Source organism: Microplitis mediator, chromosome 8 (genome assembly GCF_029852145.1).
Source record: "Microplitis mediator isolate UGA2020A chromosome 8, iyMicMedi2.1, whole genome shotgun sequence".
NCBI classification, from domain to species: domain Eukaryota; kingdom Metazoa; phylum Arthropoda; class Insecta; order Hymenoptera; family Braconidae; genus Microplitis; species Microplitis mediator.
Window position 1 is genome coordinate 19,633,818 of NC_079976.1, and position 19,748 is coordinate 19,653,565.

The following is a 19,748-nucleotide window of genomic DNA, read 5'->3' on the forward strand; positions in this document are numbered from 1 at the left end:
CTCTTCACGAGTATTGGTAAACAGGTCTAAAAAAGTAATAAGTGTGTTTGTCATTCATGTATTTTTTACCCGGAGCAGCAATAAGTAATTTTTCAAAAATTTTATTGTAGTTATTATTAATTACGTTTTTAGCTAGTTTGTGAATTTAATGGTATAAAGCTCACGAAAAAACGTGTTATTTTTGTTTTTTTTTTCCTTCAAAAACTCAATATTTTTACATTCAAAAATTAATTCGAACTGTAATTAGGAAAATTACATTTCTGAGAATACACTTAATACTGCCTAATCGTAAAGATAATGAGGGTGTAATGGGAGTGAATTCAACTCATTGAAAGTTTAAAATAAATCATATCAACGTGCATATTCGACAATTTCTTGTCATATTTACATTAAGCCTTGTTAACACTGTTTTTTTTTAAATGTCAGTTTCATTTTCCAAAGAAAAAAATGCAAAGAAAAAGACAGAATATTACAACCAAAAATAATGTCAAAATAAAGGTTTGATTAAAAATTTAATTACCTGAACAACGGTTGTAACGTTTTTTCTTGGATGGTGGCAATCTCAAGATTAGCGAGTCATTAACACTTTCAATATCCTGAGAACAAAAAAAAAAAACAAAAAAACAATAAGAATGTCGAAATAAATACGTAATTTTCATTTAAAATATAGTATATTACACACCTAGGGAAGTAAAATAAGAAATGTCTCAGATTACATGTAATTGTTGGCCGAGGCGAAGCCGAGGTCAACAAATATGTGATCTGAGGCTTTTTTATTTACTTCCCGAGAAGTGTATACTATTTTTCTCCTCGACGGAGGCGGAAAGCGGCAACTTCGTTTTGCACAGCGGGACGAAAGTTGACGCTTTCCGCCTGGAGGTGAGAAAAAATAATTATTTACCGTTGTTGAATAAGATCTTTTCCGTGATTTGTGTTCTACTGAATTCTCACTATTGGAAGAAGGTAATGATGAGGCTCGATTTACTCTGAGAGAAGATAATTTCTTTGGAGATGTAGTCATACAAATGGTTGAGTTATTTCCAGTGCTACATTCCTGACTGCTATGAAATACATTTTCTTGTAAAATCGATAATTCACCCACATTTTCCTGTTGATACATTACTGCTTCTACTGGAACCAATGGTTTTCTTTCGTCGACATTAGTAGACAATAATTTTAAAGGCTCAACAGGCTGTCCGGTTTTGAGTTGGCTGAACATATTATGAAAAGAATATTGGTCTGACCATTTGATATTTTGTACTGGTACTTGCAATGCTATAAAAATAATACAGGATTTTTAAGAATTGATAAATAAACAAGACAATACAATTTTAAGTTATTCAATTGGTACAAATATATTTTTGTAAATCAAACACAAATGTTTTTTCATTTTTTTAAATCAACTAATTATATTTAAACTTTCAATAAACTTTAAAAAATATGTTTGTTAATTATAGACACATATTAGGTATTTAACTTACGATATGTAGGAATAACGGTCAATGTATTTGGTGGAAAATCTTTTAGATCTTCTTCTGTTAGTGGAGTAGTTTTTTCACTGCAAATCGATGGGATTGCATTTTCGTGCAATCGTTTTCCATTTTTTATTGATTTGTAATCATCTAATTTGAAATGGCAACTACAAATTAATCTAAGTGTCGAAAATTTACTTATTGGTAGCCCAACAAAATCCTTCACTCCTACAACTTTCAACCATTCCTTACACCTGTAAATTATGTAAATAAATTATTAATATGTTAAATTCCTGCTTCTTAAAAAATTATTAGTTATTTTCTTGCAATTTTACTAACCTTTCAGGATTTCTAGGAAGTGTAGAAAAAATACAATTATGTGTATCTTATGGTGTCTACAGTCTTTTGCCCAGCACTTTTTGTGCGTGGGTATTTTAGTTTTTGTTGCACTTTCAGTCATTTTATAATTTTACTGCACTATCACTTTTTTATTATAAATTCTTTCAATAATATCAATCAAAATCAAAATGCCTCACATGTTCACAGATAAAATCTGTGTAATTTTTAATTGTTAAAATTCCATCACACCTAAACCAGATCCTTTTTGCGCATTCGCTCACTTTACAAAATGGTAATCCTCAGAATAATTTGAATTTTATTCGAAAAATCAAGCTTCAAAATAGAAGGACCGTCTGAATAATTTTTTTCGATTTTTTTCGGAAAACTACATTCAAAAACGAAGAAAGAGGAAAAAAACATTTTTCGTTTGGTCTTTTTTTGGACAGATGCTGGCAATTAAAAAAAAAAATCTTTTAACCATAAAACAATGAGTGTAGTAGGAATTTTTTTGAATTGCCAGCATCTGTCCAAAAATGGACCAAACGAAAACTTTTTTTTTCATGTTCTTCGTTTTTGAATGTAGTTTTCAGAAAAAAATACAAGAAAATTATTCAGACGATCTTTCTATTTTTAAACTTGATTTTTCGAACAAAATTCAAACTATTTCGAGGATTACCATTTAAATTTTTTGTTTTTATTTTTTTTTTTTTCAAGTTTGAAAGTTTTCTGAGCACTCTCAAAAATTTTTAGCATGGTGTTATGAGGAATAAGGCTAGTTTTAAAAAATTTTTTTTTCAATTGGAAAAAAAAAATATAAATCGAAAAAACATCATTCTGAAAAAATTTGCGGATCTGCAGAAAATGTCAAAGTTTTATATAAAAAAAAAAAATCAAAAATCAAAAATGGTAAACATCGAAAAATTTTTGATTTTTTCTAAAAATCTACAAAAAAACAATAAAGATAGGTTGCAATAATTTTTTTGTATTTTTTTTCAAAAACTACATTTAAAAACAAAAATTTTGAAAAATAAAACGTCCCAATCAGTCGAATTTTGAAAAAGTTATAGCTATTTAAAATAGAAAAAGTCATTTTTTTCGAAAATTTCTAACTTTTTTTCGGTTGGGTGAAAAAATTTGAACAAATTATGAGAAACGTTTTTGATGGGGTAGAAAAAGAAAAAAAATTTTCAGCCAAATCTAAAGGGGTTGATTCAAAAGTGGTCGATTTGGCGTGGAATGCCCCATATATATTAAATCTTGATTTAATTCAACTTAATGTTAATTATATGTCTGTTTTAATCAAAATACTTAAGAACTGAGCTTAGATAGACTTTTGTAAATAATACTGAAGATTTTTAACTAATTTCACAATAATGTAAACAATATAATTTGATGTATATTTCTTTACTTTAGCATAATTTTGACGATGTTTTTATCCGTGAATGTAATGCAGTTATACGTAAAAATGTTACATTTTTTCAATTTCCTCTGGCTCCAGAAGACAGTCTAATTGAATTGGTCATTTTACCGACTAATTCGAACGACATAGTCGATTTTTACAATGCGGAACAAGATATCATTGACTATGATACCAATCATGAGTTTTTTTTTGCAATTAAATGTTAAAATGCGGTGTTTTTTTGCTCATATAAATTAACTCAAATGTTGTTTTTCAGATTTCTCAAAATTTAGAAACTATTTTATCATCTCAGTTGGAAAGTAGAACGGAAGAAATAATTCGAGCTGATTTGGAATCTACCGATGAGAATGATTTATTTTTGACTTTGCCAGTATTGCAAAAAAAAAAGTTGTTTACTGATGAGGATTCTACAACGAGATCAACTTTTAATGAATCTCAAAATACTAATAATTTAAAAGATCCCGATTTTAGTTTTTCCGGTATTAAACACTCATCTACGGCTTTAGAAGACACGACAGCTGGTTATATCTTTTACAGTCGTGAAAGTTCAGTTCCAATACCTTCTGATACGGAAGAAAATGACCAAGAAAAAATATCAACAGATGCAAATAAAATAGGTGCAATTGAAAAAGAGAAAATTGAAGAAACGTTTAACGATGCCGGAAATGAAAACCACGATGAAAATTTAGTAGATTCTCCAAATTATTTAAATGCCGAATCATCATTACGTAAAATCCCCTTTCGTAGAACAGGATCATGCGATAATTTCAAAATGAAAGTTTTACCAAGTACCACTTCTCACTGGACGAAGAAATACGCTTGTTTATATTATGATAAGCAAGTTGTGAAGTTACCTCGACACATTGAATCTGTTCATAAAATATATGAAGACGTAAAAAAACTCCAACAAATTCCTGCAGGTAAATATTTTGGAGTAATTGAAAATATCATATTTTTCCCGTTTTTTTTTTTGTTTTTTGTATCTTAATCTTAATAATTCAATTCTTTTGAATATAGGTACTTCAGAAAGAAAAAAAATCTTAAGCATTCTTAGGAACAATGGCAATTTTAGTCATAACATGAATCTGAATCGTAACAAAGGTAAATAACTCGTGCCTCGTCGACCGAAGGTAGAGAGGAAAGCAACGGATTATACCACATGTCCTAATTGTTTGTTGACGGTAACAGTAGTAAATTCAAGAAAGCATATATCAAAATGCATCGATCCAAAAATTAAAGGATCGCGTACTTATAGAGTTTTGGGAAATATTGTCGAAGGGCGGTTACACGTCACAGCAAGTGAAACTCTACGATTAGTCATTTTTTCTGTGTTAAAAGAAGATGAGATCGTTCGTTTAATAAGATATGACTGGTTGATTATTTTATATGGTAATAAATTGTGTTTAAAGTATGCTCCCAATCACTTTTAACATAACATGATCCGAGCTCGGTTGCGTCTTATAGGCCGGTTTCTACAAGCTGCTAAATATTTGGACTCTGCCATAACAGAACTGTCTGAAGTATATAATCGCAAACATGTTGACTTGGTTGTAGACGCTATTGCTGCAGTAGCTAGAATTGATCGCATGCAAAATTCGTGTGAGGCACCAGCAGTTGCAGAAAATCTTGTGACCTATATTAAACAAATTGCGTTGCTTCTTGAAACGGAGTATGTAAAGAGAGAAGATGAAGATGGCCTTCAAAGAGTTACAAATTTTGTTAAAGTCTATAAGTCGGAAACACCAATATCAATTAACCCTTCGTTACCCACGTTCTTTTGCCAGCCGAATTCACCCACGTGGTTAGCGTCGCGCCGCCGTGTTAAATTGAACGCGCTGTTGCCAAACGTTCAACCACGACTATTGTACAGTATTTAATAATTATCAAAGAAAAATTGTAATACAAATTCGCAGTTTTTTCATGGAACCAGATTATTTATTATCAAAAATCGAAAAATTAACATTATATTTATTATTTATATTTATATACATATATATATAAATATTGTATTATTCTATGAATAATAATTTTTTCAGAACTTATTTGTATTAAAGTTTATATCATTATATTTCTATTTTATATAATAATATTTTCTTATTATTATTATCACACGTGAAATACGTTTTTAACATAAGAAACTAGTGTCAATCACAAATATAAAATTATTAATTAAATTAAATTTTCGATTGAACGATTGCAAATTTTTTTCAATCACATATTAAGTCATTACTTAAACAACAATAAAATTATAATTAAACTCAATCTCAATTTGATTGAACAATCACACATAAAACTACTTTTCTAATTATAAATTTAGTATAAATAACAACAATAACATTATTGATTCATTCAACTCTTTGCAAAACTATAACCTGAAAAATCACTCCTCTTTACCAGTTGTGTTGAACGTGTGGTAAAACAGGCTAAAATACTGGCGGCAAAGAAAATTGGCAACAGCACAGTTTGAAAAAGATCGGGAGACTTACCCACGATGGGCGGCAGAGCGCCGTTTTCTCAAACTCAGTCTCGAATTTTAGAATGTAAAAATATTTTCCAAGGGTTTTTATGCATGTAAATAGCATAAAAATTTTTTAATAGATCAAAGAAAGAATTAAATTTTTTTCAAAACTACGAATTTAAGTAGTTACGAGAAAAAAAATAAAATTTAAAAAAGGCGGCGCCACGCTCATAGCGTGGGTAAGGAAGGGTTAATAAAATTGCTATGGAAGCGCAAGCTAAATTCAAGCGTCAAAAAGTAGTTATTTTGCCAATGACAAACGACACCAAGAAATTGGTTTTATATCTAAAAAATGGAAAGAAGAAGTGTTTTGCTACTCTAAGAACAACATTTGTGTTTGAAAATTGGCTTAACGCTTTGAAGCTTGTTGCTGTTTATCTTCTCGTGTACAATCGGCGGCGAGTTGGAGATATACAGAATATTTTGGTGACTGATTTCGATGAACTGGAGAGTTTAGATAAAGGCGCAGACAAAGAAGACTTTAATAAATTACATAATGTGGGCAAAAAAATTGCTGAGTTATTTTACCGTTTTCAGATTAGAGGCAAGCTTAATCGTATCGTAGCTGTTATTGCCAATCACGAATTAATTGATGAAATCAGAATATTGATTAAGTGGCGTCAAAATGCAATAGTTCCGTCGAATAACGAATTTTTGTTTGGATTACCAAATCCTATAAGTGACTGAATAAGAGTTTTGAATTTATGCCGGGAGATGCGAACTATATCGGAATTGTGTGGAGGAGAGAAGCCTGCGTTGTTACGAGGAACTGGCCTTCGAAAACACGTCGCCACAAAGTGTGTCGAGCTTGATTTGACCAATAATGCTCTTTCTGATGTAATAAATCATTTAGGACACTCAGACAAAATTCATCATGAGATCTGTCGACAGCCTCTCAAATCAAAGACAATCGTTCAAGTAACTAAAATTCTCGAAGCAGCGCAGGGGGTTCTTGAAGAAATTGGAAATGATGGTATGACGGACGATCAAAGCGAGTTTGTTGAAGTAGACAGTACTGGTACTTTAAATGATATTTCAACTGAAACTATCAATGAGGCGTTGAGTGCAAAAAATATAAATTACTCATCAGATATCGAACCTATTGCTTCAACTTCAACGGCTGTTCTTAATACTTTTGAAAGATCTGTTACTTTATCTTCGAAAAATGATGTTGAGACACCTAAAAAGTCTGTTTTTCGGACTCCAAAAACTGGTGCTAAAACTCTTAAAAAGTCTGTTTCTCTGGCTTCAAAAGTTAAAATTAAAACATTAGATTGTCCTCTTCCTTCAACTCCGACAGCAAACATCGGCACTTTTGAAAATAATATTAAAAATGAATATCCGTGCAACAGTACAAGTATGATGTAATAATTGTAGATTTAATTTCCCGATGAAAAAAGATTTTATACAATTGTATAAAATTATATACAAAAAATGGCCTGATCCAATTGTATACAACTGTATAGAAATTGTATACAACTGTATAGAAATTGTATACAATTCTATACAAATTGTATACAAGTCTATATAGCTATATACAATTTTATACAAATTATATACAATTCTATATAATTATATACAATTCTATATAATTGCAATACATAGAATTGTATACAATTTGTATAGAATTTTATACAATTTCTATACAAATTGTATACAATTGGATCGGACCATTTTTTCTATCCAATTATATATAGTCTATATATAATCATATATAGTCTATATATAATTGATATATAATTCTATACAATTGTATAAAATCTTTTTTCATCGGGTTGATTTAATATTTTTAAGTGTTATTTCTTGATTTAGATTATAACTCACTAAACTGTCATCTAAATATTGTCTTTGTCTTTCAGGTAAACCATTAATCAAACGTTATACTTGGAGTACAGATGAGAAACGGATTATTTATTCAGAATTTGATGAATTTTTAAAATCTCGAACCCTGCCATCTCTTAAACTTATTGATGCTGTTAAAGTACGTTATCCTCGTTTAAATAATCGTTCTCGTCAACGTATCAAAACTTGGATATCCAACCACTTTAAAAATAGTTCATCGTCCACGAGTACTAACGCTAAACCTATCGTTGTTTCCAACGAAGCTGCTAACATTGACTTGACAAAATATAAATCTAAACCAAGTCAAGATCAATCAATCCATAAAATCTAATCTATTGAGTTTAAAAAGTTTATATGTGATAATTCTTATTCAATATAGTTTAAATAAGTCAAATTATCTTTAATGTTAGATAATGATATTCGTAAAAAAAGTTTATATCTTCGTTATCAAGATTTGAAAGTATAACCTTTATTTTAATTGCTTTTTTTTTTAATTTATAAGCATTGACTGCTTTCATTCAATTAAACTTATTTTAAGTTCCTGTAAGGAAGTTGATAGCAAATTATTTTTTGAAGAGAGAATTTTTTAAAAATACTACACAAGATGTAATGTATTGATAGATTTCGTTGTTGTTATTCAGTTAAATACGTTATGCATTATAAATAACTGTTCAGTAATGGTTAAAGTTAACTTCTATACCAGAACACTCTTATAATATCTTATCAGAAATTCGCATAACAGTTTATTGGCTTTAATAAGGTTTTGATTAAACTATGTCGTAATTTTCTGGTTAAAATGGTCAATTATTTTATTTTAAAGTACTTTGATGAAGTTTTTTTTTATATATTATATAACCACGAAAACTGACGTGAAAACCACCAGGGATTAAATGATCCAAAAGTGAAGTAAGACATACTTTCCTTAATATTTTCAAAAATCAAATTTTTTTTTTTATGTATGCATATCTATGTTCAAATCTCCCGTGCTCAGCTAGTCTATTCTCACCGTCGATATCTTATCGCCGGTATTACCGATCAGTCATCCACTATAGGCGGCTCCGCTAGTCGCATTCTCATTCAAGGGACCGCTAGAGTGGGGATGAAGAAGACGGATGCGCGGTCTCACTCACTCTTCAACGCTCTCTCTCACTCATATAGTTACAGTGATTTCATGGCTGACGCCTCGTGCTCTCATAAATCGTCTCGTAATATCTCAATCCCTTGCGTTCTCAATACAGTTCTCAGTGCTTTTTGTTAATAATAATTTATATTAATTATTTGTTGCATTATTTTTGGTCTCATTTTTTTATCTCAGTGTTATTTTTGCATTAATTAGTCTCACCTCGTGTACCGGCACTTTTCACGCCTCGATGCCATCTTGGCCACGTGTTGATCGCGAGTGCAAATTCCATAAAATAAACATTTATAATATTAAATAAATACCAGTCTCATCATAAACAATTCTCATACAGTGTATATATTGTAAATAAAATATTTATAGTGTTTGTTAATTGAAATCGCAGTGTTAAATAAATTTATTCATTGCCCGCCAATTCACACACACCAGATCCTCTCATCCTCTCACTTAATAATTAATTAGTTATTAATTATTTAAACAATCTACATATATATATATATATATATATATATATATTTATATATATTTAAGATGCAATATTAATAGGATAAAATCAACTTAACTTATTCAGTATACTCTTTTGAAAATAAAAAGTAAGAAAAATTCACAACATTGAACAAATGACACTAGGAGGGACATTTTGTTTTAGTTATATTCTGTGATTGAATAACTTCTTATGCCTCAACAACGAGAAATAAGTAATTGCTACTTGTACCTTATGTTACTTTCCTGGAAATAAATAACGTAAAAATATCACTATAATATTTATTCATTCTTTTTGTAGAACTTTTCTCTACAGTTAAATCCAAACTCACAAGTAAATTGAGAAATAGAATTGAATCACACATTCGAATGAACGGAGAGAGATATTTTCGAACCATCGGTGGCATACATGTTTCATTTTTTAATGAATTTGCTAAAGATCTTTGCTTAAAAGAAATGATAGGCTGTCATAGCTGCATGGATAAGGCTTGTAAAAAATCTCGTATGAATCATTCATTTTTATAAAATTTCTACAAGTATTAACGAAAATATATCGGATACAATGAGCTTTTTAAGCTATCATTGAAATTGCTTTTTTCATTATTCTAGAAATTTTCTATTAGATTCCTTGGTGGAAATTTTTCGGACTTTTCTCTGAAAAACTCTGAAAAAGTCTTCAGAACTTTGAAAAAGTCTTTAGAACTTTTGAACTGAGTTTTGCAAAGAAAATTCCGAAAAATTTCCACCAGGGTTCATGATTGTTCATAATAGAACGTATGTATTTTGTAAAATTTTGTCGTATGAGCGACTATCGATATAATTTTCTACATACATTTACTACACTATTTGGGACTCTTGATATTATAGGATTAATCCAATAGTGCTGAGAGGATAGTTATCATACATAGATCGGATATTTAGAAAAAAACGAATTTTATTTAAATCAAAATAATTACACATATTTAAAAACTGCTGGCCATAAAGATACTTTACTAGGTTCGTAATAAACAATTCAGACGTTTAAATCTTTCAAGGTGCCGATACAATTTATTCTCTTTTCTCAAGTTACTTAAACGATTATCGCAAGGATCTGATTAAATAAAGTACATAAGGATATCGGATTAGTTTTTAAAAATGATTGAGTGTAGGTGATTCGAAAATTAATCGCGAAGTAAACCTTAAAATCTCTGATGCCGCTTTCTCCTTCTTCCTAAAACTTTGGATCAGGAATACTTGCCAAAATTATGATTATATTGGAATATATCTTTTACATCACTATACAACATTTTAATTCCCGATGGATAAATACTCTAATGATATCCGATTTTTTAAAAAGTTCGTGACGGAAATCGGATTAAATTTATCCCAGGTCGATTCCAAATTCACAGGAAAGTCATAAAAATAGATAGACTAATAAAGTGAAAGCAAAATCTGCATGCTTTTTTGTGTGAATTGAACGAACGATATAATTGGTTATAGGCCGGAAAAATAAGCAGAACACTGGACGGATCAAGATCTTTCGAATGTAGCCCACGAAAACCATATACAGTTAATCGGTCTATCGAGGACGGTCCGCAAAAACCCTATATAATTGATAGGTCAGTAGAGAGACAAAGCTGGTTCTGTCCCATTTGGGGCAAGATGGACATGATCTGTTGTACCGGCGGATGGTAAGTTATCGATTGGCGATGTTGTATCGACTGCTGGTTGTCGATATTGTATCGACTGTTGGTGTGGTTATCTGCGGCCTTTTGACATCATTTGAGCGTATCTGGGGCCTTTTTGACATCATTTTGACGCTAATTGACATCATTTCAGCTTATCTGGAGCCTTTTTTACCGCCTGAGCTTATCTAGGGTCCGTTTGATGTTAATTGTCTGCCATTTTGAGCTCTTATTTGCCATTTTGAGGTCTTATCCACCATTATGAGCTCTTATCTGCCATTTTGAGTTCGTGATAGATGGCGCATCTCGCGTATATTTTGAGCGGGAAATTTTTTGAAAAAATATGTACAATTTTTATTAATGTACGATTTTCATCAATGTACAATTTACGTAAAATTATGTACAATTTCCATTATTGATTAGAGTGGGTTCTCGGCTTGCCTATCAGGTTACAGGTTTTGACATCGTGTTTGTGCGTAACCCCAGAGCTGACACTAGCGTAGCCTACCCTGATTAATACAATATGTACACATAAATGTATGATTTAAAGTTTTATATATTGAAACTGGGGTATGTAAGGGTACATGCGAGAAGCATGCGAAGAGCATGCCATCTAGTGGTGTAGTTTCTCCCTCCTCTTTTTTTCTGATGATGACGTCATCCAACAGGTTTGAACTTGTTTTTTCCTTTGTTCTTTTTACTGCGTAGTAGAATGTTCTAGATAATGACGTCATCTAACAGGTTTAAACTTGTTTTTTCCTTTGTTCTTCTTAACTGCGTTGTAGAATTTTTATTTTTAGATTATGACTCATCCAGTTCCGAGAAAAAAACTTTTTTTTCTTTATTTATAACTGCGTAGTAAAATATTTATTTTTCAACTGCGCAGTAGAATGTTCTAGATGATGACGTCATCTAACAGGCTCGAACTTGTTTTTGAGCTAGAGTGGGGGAATTGAGCTGAGCGCTGAGCTCAAGAGCTCGCAGCAGCAGTCAGTCTACATCGAGAAACGTTCTAGTTAACAGCTTGTGCAAATGGATAATAAATTCAGTGAAAGTGAAAACTTTTCTCTTACATAACCGGCTGTACACTGATAATCTTGACGATATTATTGAATCGTTATTTGGTGACATACCTCCTGATGATATTGGTAAATTTATCAATGATGTAATTGCATTTGCCAAAAATATTGAAATTATTGAAAGTGCGCGAGAAGTATCGTGTCCAGGCTGTGCTGCAAAAAGAAAGTTAGCGAAGAATCTATTTGAAATTAGTGAAAAAATGGAAAAACTACAATTACGTATACTTCGGAAATCATAAAAATGAGTCCTCAGGGTTCAAAGTATGTAAGAATTATTATTTAAAAAACTATCATTTTTCTAATAACTTAACTATAAATATTTAATTATTAACTTTTATAGATTTCATGTATACACTGATGAGTGTAACCACGATGCCCAAATCGAGTTTGAGGATATAAGCAGCGAAAGTGATATTTTTAATGACTGCGACGACAATGACAACAACGCTATCCCAGATTCTTAGTATTTTATGAATGCGAATGAGGAAAGAAACAAAGAATTGGCTATTCGAAGGAAAGAAATCAACTTACAATTGTCTCATTGGAAAAAATTATTATTAAACTTTAATGATCGCAAAGATTATGAAGAAGCGTGTCATGAAATCACATTCATATTAACTAAGTCATTGTTCAAAGCTAACAAACCGCAATAATGGAACTAATAATTGATTTTGTGGGTTTTAAGATGCCTGATGGCAGACTTGTGATAAAAGAACTTTGTGCTAGTGATATTTGTGTTAAAGTCAATCCATATAAACGTGTGCACTGTGAACATTGGTTATTCGAAGCACCTTTATATCAGATTGATGTTGCAGTAATGCAAAAAAGTGTTGATCATTGTGGACTTCAACATTCAATTTCATGGACATCTGGTGTGCAACCATATGAATCATTGAAAGAAAATCTAGATATTTCGGTGAAAAATGCACGTTACGTTTACGTTTAAGGTGAACGAAAGAAAAAATGGCTTGATGATCTCATTGACTCTGTTGTACCTATAATTGATATGGAAAAACTAAGATATTTTTCTCTGTTTGATGCTTATGATTTTCCAAAACATCGCTGTCCATACCATGTTCATCATAAGAAAAAGTTTTATTCTTCATGTGCATATCGAAATGTTCAATTTTTGAAGAAGTGGTTTTGGACTTGTTATGGAAACCAACCAACCTATGAAAAGTCTGTTTAGATCTTCAATCAGTTGGAGAACTTACTGTATATGGATAATGAAGATATCGCATGTCTTGATGTTGCATTTATCATTGAAAATGCAACCCAACAAATCGATTTCGCTTGGCACAAACTACCGGAACGATTACAAAATAATGAAAAATTGATTGGCTATCAAAGGTGTCGGGATCATTCTTTTTTCTATCATGATATTCCTGATAGCCTTGCATATCCATTCAGAAAAGATTGTTGCAATTGTACTCTTTAGGTTAAGAAAAATATCTATAGTTTATTATGTATTTAAGGTTATGTAAGACTGAAAAATATATATTTTTAGGTTAAGAAAAATATCTATAGTTTATTATTTATTTGACGTTATGTAAGACTAAAATGTATATTTTTAGGTTAAGAAAAATATCTATAGTTTAGTATGTATTTGAGGTTATGTTACACCAAAATGTATATTTTTAGGTTAAGAAAAAAAATACTATAGTTCATTATGTATTTGAGGTTATGTAGAATATTTAAGGTTATGTAAGACTTAAATGTATATTTTAGGTTAAAAATAATAAAAAACAATATATATCAATATAAAAAAGTTTATTTATTTATAAATTTAAGTTTTTTAATTAATACAGGTTCAATAATTATATTGAATTTATTAATTCTTTGTTTAAATCATTCTCGATCTCTTGCTGCTTGTTCCCATTCACCTGTTCTTGCTTGTTCGTGTGCAAATCTCCATACATACATATAATGTATGGTTGGCGTTGGATTAAATTGAATAGTCTTCATATTAGTTTTCGTACGATGCTGCTTATGGGATTATACTCGACTATGCGATCATGTATAATGAGGCAATAAGCTGATGTCTACGCAGGAAATTGATTTGCAGATTTAAATTCCAGGCGAATGTCCACTGGTCCAGATTTAATTGATTCGTTTTGTTTTGAGCAATCGATAACATACAGTGGCGCTTGTTCAAAAAATTTTTTCTTTGTCAGCAGTGGCTCTGGTTCTTTGTTGTAGTATGAAATTTGGAAATTTATATACATATCGTACAACAGAGCATATCGATTATTTGCAATGTTGAGATTCAAATTCCCATAAGGATAACTCTGAGAGTTTAAAAATAATTTTATGTCTCTGATGTTGCAGTGATCAAATCCGCTGGAATTTTTAGTTGCGTCATTTTTTCTTGCTGTTTGAAATCCAAGAATGACAAAACGTGGTTTCTCGAGCTGCGTAGAAGTTTTGACTGCCCATATGTGCTTCGAAGTATTTGGTAATAGAGGATACTCATACAGCTCCCAAGCACGGAAACTGATTGAGATAGCTGGATCACTTGTAATATAATTCAAAGCTTCAATTTTTTGTTTATCAGCCATAGTCACATATGGTACAATCCACTCGATTTTTTGTAGTGTAATTTTAACAGCTACAGAATGAGCTCCAGCAGCAGGTGTAGCCACAATGTATGCATTCAAATCAGAATTTGATCTTATCACAATTAATTCATGTCTTGCATTGATGACAATTTTATGGTAATCTTCAGCAAAACCAAGCAGGAGACTCAATGGTATATATAGATATATCAAAGAAACCATTGTCATTGTGTAATTTGTTTACAGCTTCATCCATAATCCAGCCTGAATTTTCAAGTATATTTTCTTGAGCAGGACTTAGTGATGTGTATCCTGTCATGAGACTTGTGATACTAACATTTTTGCTACGATCTATCTCAACACCATTGAGTTCGTAACGTATTTCTTCAAACATATGACAAACTGTCATGTTGACCATGGGAGTCGTTGCACTCACAGCTGTACCATCGGACTTTGTGAATTTTCCGTACACATGTAATGTACTTTTACTTGGAAGTAGACACAAATCTTGATGTTGAACTGCAATTCTTATTTCATCGCTGTTGTTGAATGTTGATGAAGCATACGGGAGATGAGCATGTGCTTCATAGTGTGCAATTGACTCATCAAAAATGATTTGTCGTTGGATATTTAAGATTTCCGCTGCCATGGTCGTGTACACGTTAAACAGCAAAAATAAATTTTTATTTTCTTAATTTTCCACGTAATTTTAGTCCTAGGCTCTGTAGAAACTGAGTGTTCTGATGTGTTAACACTTTGTGAGGTACTCGGTGACTGATGTTGCTTGACCATGTTGCTGTCTTTTTATACCCAGCACCACTTTTTGTTTCATACACGATACCCATTATTTTATAGACTTTATATGCAGTCTTATGGTTATTGTTTCACCTCTGAAATTAGCCAGTTTTCCGTCTTGATTTACAATTCTCAGTCTGAGATTTTGTATTGCTTGTACGGCGATCGGTAGATAAATGACGTGTGATGGCAATTCAACAATCTTATATCCTGGTGGCACACTTGGGAAAAATTCATGAATAGTGTGAACTTTGTGTTCATTTATGTAAGCACCAGACGTGATGTTACACTCAACTCTCAGAGCTGTAACGCTGGGGTACGTTATCCTGCACTTAATGGTGGAAGGGTGCAGTTAGTGGGTTAAAGTTTGCCCCGCTAGCTCTTAATGAAACTCTGACTTATTGAATTTATTTAAATAATGCCTTCGCAATAAATTAATTTACCTGAACTGGCCTTACAATTCTAAACTAATACTAGTACTTAGCCTAAAATTCAGTTCGGCGGTGGATGTAGTCCTGGATGTCCTTGGACTGGCAACTGGTTGATCCTTGGAAATCGCTTCCTTGGACCGTGATACAGATACCCAAATGTCGTAGCTAAGGAGACTCTTAATTGTCTAATGTGGACTTAGGAGACACAGGTGAATTCACTCTAACACTGGTTTCAGTAAATAGAATAATTATTTATTTAACTAATAATAAACTATTATGCCACGTCGCACACACACTGGTTTATCAATATCGTTACTGTACTTAACGGTACAGGGCTTTCTACCAATTTATTCAAATAACTATCTCTGGTATAGCAACAGATATGAGCTATTATTTATCACAAACAGATATGATGTAATAAATACTGGATAATTTACTTAACTAATTATCAGTGTTAATGTGAATGACTCAGCCATGACTGATGTGTTGTAAAGTCACATCAATTTATAGTTGTCCAGTAAGAAATTTGAGACACAAGTATCCGCATATAATTGTATCAAACTCCTGGTATCTTTTGTGATTATATTTCACGCTACCAACATCGAGATATTCCATAAGATCTTGTGGTGGTTGTAAATTACCAAAACTGACAAAATAAATAACTTCATCATTATTTTTCTTGTATGCAACCCAGTGAGTATCAGGTCCATGTTTATCATCAAGATTAATAATAGCTGATTCATTTTTTCTCGGTCCAGTTTCAGGTAAATCGTTTCTCATAAAAACACCACGAAAGTTTGGAATTTTTAGAGCTTTAGCGTACTCCAGTAAGTCGATGTTTGTGAGTGCTCGATGTGGTAGCTCTACTTGTTTTTTGACTTGCATTCTCTGCCTGCTGGATATGGTCTCAAATATAAACCCATACCACGTCTATAAGGCTTCAAGTATAAACCTTTACCCTAGATATTTGTTCTATTTGCAAATTATGACGTTTGCTCTCATTCAATCGATTTTTAGCAGCACTCGCATCATTTACAGCTTTTGCTATGCCAGCAGCGCCTCCAGCTAAATCTCCTGTTGCACTCAAGCCGGCAAAAAGTGGTATTAAAAATGGTAGTATACCACCAACTTTAGATGGAACTGGTAAAATTCGTGGCAGCCTGATGTTTTTTTTCCCACCAGATTTTTTAACTGCCTGACGAGCACCCTTCAACGCTGTTTTGATTGGATCACCTCCAGAAGTCATAGACTTTTTGGCAGCTGTGACAACTTCTCTTAGTGCTACTTGTTTCTTCACACTTATCTTTCTCTTGCTAGCCTTTCTCTTGCCAGTTTTTCTCTTGGTGGTCTTCCTCTTACTGGGCTTTCTCTTGCCAGCTGCTCTCTTCTTCAGCCCCATACCAAATCTTTTTTTCATCTTCATGATTTTATTTACACTCCACGCAGTAGCTTTTTCACCAATACCAGCGTCTTTTGCTTGATAACGTTGCCACGCCTTCTCAGCAAGTATTTGATCAGCCTCGTGACGTGCTTCCAAATTTTCACGATTATATGAGTATGTGATATCGTGTTCTTTACACGCAGCGTCCAGAGGATTAATTCCAGGATCACCACGAGCTAATCTCTTGGCTAGCTTTGTGCCTGGTCCACAGTACTGGTATCCAGGTATATGTAGTTCAAATAGCAGCTTATTAATTATACTGTTTACAAAACCTCTACCACTGGTATTCACACATCTGCTCTCCATAGTAGCAGCATCATGACTGACTGAAAATCCTATAAAACCTGGTACTTATACCTCGCTGAGTGAGTTGTTGTTGTTGTGACCGGAAACTGTCAACATGGAGTTTAAAAGTCCAGAGGCCAAGTTGCCAGTAATAAATTTTGATCAAATTGTTCAAGGTACAGGAGTGGAAAAAGTTAAGAGACACGGCGCTTTATTGCCAAACAGTGTACGTGCTATATTTTGTGGTCCATCAAATTGTGGAAAAACAAATGCTCTGCTTTTACTCATCATACACCCCAACGGCTTGAGATTTAATAATATTTATCTCTACTCAAAATCTCTAAATCAACCAAAATGTAAATTTTTAGAATCACTACTTAAACCAATAGAAGGTATTGAATTTTTTACATTCAACGAGCACAAAAAAGTACTGAAACCTGAAGATGCAAAACCAAATTCATTGATGATATTTGATGATGTTGCTTGTGAAAAACAAGATCATATCAGAGCATATTTTTGCATGGGTCGACACAAAGATGTTGATAGTTTTTATCTCTGTCAGACTTACACACGGATCCCTAAACATTTGATACGTGACAATGCAAATTTTATAGTTCTCTTTCGTCAAGATGAGATGAACTTAAAACATGTGTATGATGATCATGTAAATACTGACATGTCATACAATTTATCCAAAGACTTGTGCTCAGCATGTTGGAATGATGGTGGTGAATTTGGGTTTGTAGTGATTGACAAAGACAGTGAGCTAAACAGTGGGAGATATAGAAAAGGATTTGACTGTTTTATTAGTATAAATTAACTTGTACTTGATGAACAGCAATCAGAGATTAAGTGAACTCTAACGCATCAACATGAAGACTGATGAACTTTCAAAGCAACGAGATGTCTTACATCAGATATCTCAGGCTAGTGATGCTATCCGACGGAAGCACAGAATGCTCAAGTTGGGTAAAGACACAGCTGAGAAGGCAATGGGTGAAATGTTCAAGCCTATTGTTACACCTCTACAAAGTCTAGTCGAATCATCAAAACATAAAACCAAACAAGAAGTCAAGTCTGAAGTTGAAGAAGTTAACAAAAATAATTCAACTGTGAATAATAATAATACAGAAATTGATGATGCAAGTAAATATAACAGTATTATCTCTGAAGATAGAAGCGGGACTCTGGAAGAAACACAAATATCTCCTGCTGCATCAAGTACCCCTGCTAAGTCAGCTAGCAGTGAAATAAAGTCTTATTTATCTAAAGTGTATAAAAAAAGTAGAGATATAGATCTGAGATATGGTGTCCGTCGATGTTACAATGATTTTTACATTGGTGATTCTGAAATAACTTTTGATGATAATGTGATTAATATAAAAAATAAAAATTACTCAGTGACTCTAGGTTTATTAGAATTATTATAATTAAAAAAATCTCCGGATGATTCGAAAGTCACACAAGATGATAAAAATAAATATCTCGAAATAATAAAGATGACAAATACTCATAGAAAAAATTATAAGCCAGATAGTAGTTTTTATGAAGACTCGACAAGCAAGTACAATAATTATATTGCTGATTTTCTTGCTAAAAATGCAAACTTATCAAGAGGTAAAGGATTACCTGATTTTATGATTGCGAAAAAGAAAAAAGCACGTATGGATTATGTCTACTGGAATGATCCAAATGAACTAGTCGACCGTCTTCGTTTACTCATGGCATCTCAAGCAGCTGAAAATCCATGTCACACCAATGAAATCATTTCAATTATCGAAGAGCTACGAGAAGCGGGAATTATTTATGAGCAGCCGCTACATCAAATTTATATCATTTACTTGCTGACTGTTGAAGTGAAAAGAGCAAAAATGAGTATCGATATTTTTGGACGTTCGCTACCAACTGGTGCTGCAATCAGCGGACCACCAGGACCACCTGGACGAGGATTTCAAATAACTGTTGATGGACAGTATGATGTTGAGAACAAGAGACTGTGTCATGTTGGCAAACCAGCTGAAGACAGTGATGCAGCAACTGTCAAATTTACACGTGATCTTGTTCACAAAGAGCTGTCTCTATTGTATGATAGTATGAGGAATGATCAGTCAGAGATCATTTCACACTTGCACTCTTAAGTGGTAACACTGGATTCTACTGTGACGCTTTTAAGAAAAGAAAATCAAGAATTAAAAGTTATAATAAAACGTATACAGTCACGAAAGGAATTAACTAATAGAAATACACAGCGAATAAAAGAACTGGAAGCTAAAATTTTTGTTGACA

General features: G+C 32.3%; 1 protein-coding gene across 1 annotated transcript; it reads right to left on the minus strand.

The window, feature by feature from the left end:
* Positions 1-13,997: 13,997 nt before the first annotated feature.
* On the minus strand, positions 13,998-14,513 carry LOC130673903 (uncharacterized). The gene has a single exon (XM_057479118.1). It carries the CDS (start codon positions 14,511-14,513, stop codon positions 13,998-14,000), a length of 516 nt encoding a protein of 171 aa, XP_057335101.1.
* Positions 14,514-19,748: the final 5,235 nt, after the last annotated feature.

What these genes read in the sequence shown, in the direction of transcription:
- LOC130673903 (XM_057479118.1), bottom strand. Translation starts at nt 14,513, where the DNA reads ATGGCTGATAAACAAAAAATTGAAGCTTTGAATTATATTACAAGTGAT.